Source organism: Mastomys coucha, unplaced genomic scaffold (assembly GCF_008632895.1).
Source record: "Mastomys coucha isolate ucsf_1 unplaced genomic scaffold, UCSF_Mcou_1 pScaffold5, whole genome shotgun sequence".
In the NCBI taxonomy this organism is placed as follows: domain Eukaryota; kingdom Metazoa; phylum Chordata; class Mammalia; order Rodentia; family Muridae; genus Mastomys; species Mastomys coucha.
The window spans coordinates 8,325,069-8,328,677 of NW_022196911.1; the positions used below are offsets into that span (position 1 = coordinate 8,325,069).

The 3,609-nt window shown below is 42.9% G+C and overlaps 2 protein-coding genes across 5 annotated transcripts in view; both read left to right on the plus strand.

The window, feature by feature from the left end:
• Mrpl18 (mitochondrial ribosomal protein L18) overlaps positions 1-555 on the plus strand; it is a 5,568-nt gene extending 5,013 nt beyond the window's left edge. For both annotated transcript variants that reach the window (XM_031350733.1, XM_031350734.1), the window contains exon 4: positions 173-555. In XM_031350733.1, the coding sequence (XP_031206593.1) occupies positions 173-244 (72 nt within the window). In that variant the 3' untranslated portion in view covers positions 245-555. The remainder of the gene's footprint in view (positions 1-172) is intronic.
• A 96-nt stretch (positions 556-651) lies between these two features.
• Pnldc1 (PARN like, ribonuclease domain containing 1) overlaps positions 652-3,609 on the plus strand; it is a 19,865-nt gene continuing 16,907 nt past the window's right edge. For 2 of the 3 annotated variants that reach the window (XM_031350730.1, XM_031350731.1), the window contains exons 1-3: positions 652-1,640; positions 1,940-1,997; positions 2,269-2,342. In XM_031350730.1, coding sequence (XP_031206590.1) covers positions 1,565-1,640; positions 1,940-1,997; positions 2,269-2,342 — 208 coding nt within the window. In that variant the 5' untranslated portion in view covers positions 652-1,564. The remainder of the gene's footprint in view (positions 1,641-1,939; positions 1,998-2,268; positions 2,343-3,609) is intronic. The other variant, XM_031350732.1, reaches the window with a different exon arrangement.

Consider the following 3,609-nt stretch of genomic DNA (forward strand, 5'->3'; position numbering starts at 1 on the left):
AACCCTGTCTTGAAAAACCAAAAAAAAAAAAAAGATCACTCAGAGAAACACAAATGTACCCTGGGAGGTCAGTGGTTTCTTTGTCTCTTGGAAAGCGAACCTGGTCTCAGGTTTTTTGGGGGGCTGACAGTGTTTTCTTTTGTTTTTTTCTTCTTCCTGATCTCCAAACTAGATAAAACGTTTACAGAATGCCATGACAGAAAGTGGTGTGATGCTTCGGGAGCCTCGAAGAATCTATGAATGAAATAGAAGTGTTAACTGTTGTTGGAAGTGTAATTATAAAACTACCATCTACAGCCACCAAAAGGAAGCATCTGCATTGGAAGGAAGGGAGGGAGAGAGGAAGAAGCATTCGGAAGGAGAACCAGACTGAAAGCTTCATAGCAATAATGTAACTGAAAACTTATTTAAAGTTAGCTTCTTTCCACCTCTGTATGTGCTTGTGTGATTTCATTGTTTTAATCAAGGGCTTAAGATGTCCTCATTCTTGGACATGAGATGTATTTAAGGAAAGCAGTCACTATTTGAAGAACAAATTAAAACGTTTATAACAAACTGAACCCTGACTGTGCTGCTCTCTATAAACACCCGTGGCTACAGGGCACACGTGGAGCTTCGTGAAGCACTGGCCATCAGGGATGGTGCCTGGCTGGTCATCAGGGAAGGAGGATTGTTTGCTGCCCAGGAAATGAGTGTGAGGAGCAGCCAATGGGAGGTGGGAATGATGGGTAGTGAGTGGTCACTTTGCCTTTAAGTGGGAATTCAAATGTGGCTGTAGAAAGTGCTTTATAGTCATACAGGGGGCTGGAGCGATGGCTTAATGTGATTAGGAGCACTCGCTGCTCTTGCAGAGGATGATTTGGTACCCATGACCCAGAGAGCTGCTCTCAGGACTACAGCTCTAGGAATCCCAACACCCATTTCTGGCCTCTACAGTTACTATGAACACGTAGTGCACACACATGCCAGAAAAATATACATAAAATTATATGTTAAAAATTGTCATGCTAGATAGCTTAGGTTGGAGCTTGGGGAGATCATGACACCTCTCTGAAAGTTGCTACAATATGAAAAAGACATGTAAACAAAGTGGCTTCATATTAGTCAAGTATTCATTATTTTAGAAAAATGATAAACATTACTCAGTTTTTTTTTTAAAGCACTGATGCTCAGGCATTCAGCATTCAATAAGAGTCACTCTAATCAATAAATACCCAACTGGAGGCAAGGATATACATGTATTTTTTTTTCTTCCGTCATGTTAAATATCTCACTTAGAAGCTCAGGTCTCTGGGAGACTTAAGTCAAATTGAGAGGGTGTACCAGACCGAATGGAGACTGGTCATTGGGATCGCTGGCAGTACCAACGATGCTTTCAGAACAGCTGGCAGTTCTTGCTGGCAACAGCCTCCACTTTCCCAACAAGTTAAGATCAAGGCTGTGAGCACCGCACCGAAACTCCCACCAACCAGGTTCTGACACGTGCACGAGCTTTAAGACCCTGCGCAGCGGAAACGCGTGGGCAGCACGTGGCCGCATCCGGCGCGCCCTGGGACTAGCGGCTATGGACGTGGGCGCCGACGAATTTGAGCAGAGCCTTCCACTTCTGCAGGAGCTTGTTGCGGGTGCGGACTTCGTGGGTAAGGTGTCTGGGGTTGCAGGGCCTGTCGGGGACAGCCTGGGAACTGGTGTGTGTGGTGTGTGTGTACCGTATGGGTTTCCGGGTCAGAGGAGCTCAGAGAGCGTCCTTTCCCACTCGGGCAGTGGGGCTGAAGCAATCAGACCTGCAGCTCTGGACATCCCTGCCTGGGACCACACACCCTGTTTTTGTTTTCTATTACTGTGTACGTCTGCTTACTACCCGGAGCATTGACAGTGTGAAAGCTGGTGGCTTGTACTCTGTGCCTGAGGATTTTTTGTCTGTTTTGTGCTCCCGTAGGTCTGGACATAGAGTTCACAGGTCTACGTTCAAACTTGTCTCAGCCCCAGCAGATCAGGTACTACCGTCTTACCTCACCGGTGTCTCCTTAGTTAGACCCTGCCAGATAAGCATTGTTTGGGGGATGGATATATATATATATATTTGGTGGGCTGAGACATCTCTCAACACGTGACTTTTTGTTGGCCAAATGCTGATAGGTTCTCTAATTGTGGTAACAGGGTAATAGGTCCTTGATTACAGGTACCTATAATAGGTACCTGCTGCAAAGACCTGGTACCTGCTTCTGATCCCCTTGCCTATGCAGTGAGATGCCTTTTTCTTCACAGTCTTTTTGACTTGCCATCTGAGTGGTATCTGAAGACCCGGCAGAGTGTTCAGCAGTTTACAATCTGTCAGATCGGTGAGTCTGATGTCCAGCTCTTTGTTATGGATCATTCTAGAAGGCATTTTACTGTCTGGGTTTCCTGTGGGTAAAACCAGCTTTGGCTGTTTTTAAAGACATTGTATATCATTTTATATACTTATTCTGTTTTAAGTCTGTGTGTGTGTGTATGTATACCACCTGGAGCTTTTACAGTGTGAAAGATTGGTGGCTTTGGCCAAGCAGGAATTTACCAGCCTTTTATTTCATAGCCTAAATAGACCAATGCCAGAATCAGTCACTGTTAAACCAATTCTATCATTTGAGCAAAACTGTATGTTTTGTCTGTGAGTGTAGGTGATTAGAAGATTTTTTTAAAGATTGTTTTATATGTCTTTAGTGTTTTGCCCGCATGTATATATGTGCACCACATGCCTGTAGTGCTTGCAGAAGTCAGAGGAGGATGTCACATCCCCTGTCATTGGAGTTACTGATGGATATGAGTCACATAGGTCCCTGACCACTGAGATATCTCCCCAGCACCAGTATGTGTGATTTTTTTTTTTAAAAAAGAAAACCTATAAGAACAGATTGTACATGTGTTTTATATTTTGTTTTTTTTTTTTTTTCATTTAATGGCATTTAGAAGGCTGTGTTAGCATACAGACCTGGTCCTTTTTACAGTTCCATAATAGAACAAAGTACAGGTTAGAACTCAATGTCCTAAGTAAAGTATATGTAGTAACCATTTGTTTGCTGGGATTTGAACTCATGACCTTCAGAAGAGCAGTCAGTGCTCTTACCTACTGAGCCATCTCTCCAGTAACCATTTGTTTATAATGAAAAGCAGTTTTTGTTGCTGACAGCCTTCATATTTACACACCTAGTGCACTTTTGTGCATCTGGGCTATTTCCACCAGTGAGACTGAGTTAGAGTATGTGCACTAAAGCATTGATGGATACAGCTAATCATCCATATTGTTCTCAGAGACTGCCACCAGCAATGGGAATTAAGCCAACCTGATAGTTTAAACAATGTTCTAATTTGACTCTGATTTATAAAATTGGGCTCTACAAGCTTATGTGAAGGACTAGATAGTATAAATGCTAGATAGTATTTGCAGGTAATGTGATTTCTTTTTCAGAGCCCACCTTTGTAAAGGAGGTCCTGACCAGTAAAATGAATTATAAAAACAAGCCATGGGTCAGGTTTTACTGGCTCTGCTTTCTCTGAAGATGAACATTTATGTGTGTCTGCTTCCCCTTCTTGTGTTTTGCTGCTGCCTATTTTTTTTTTTTTTTTTTT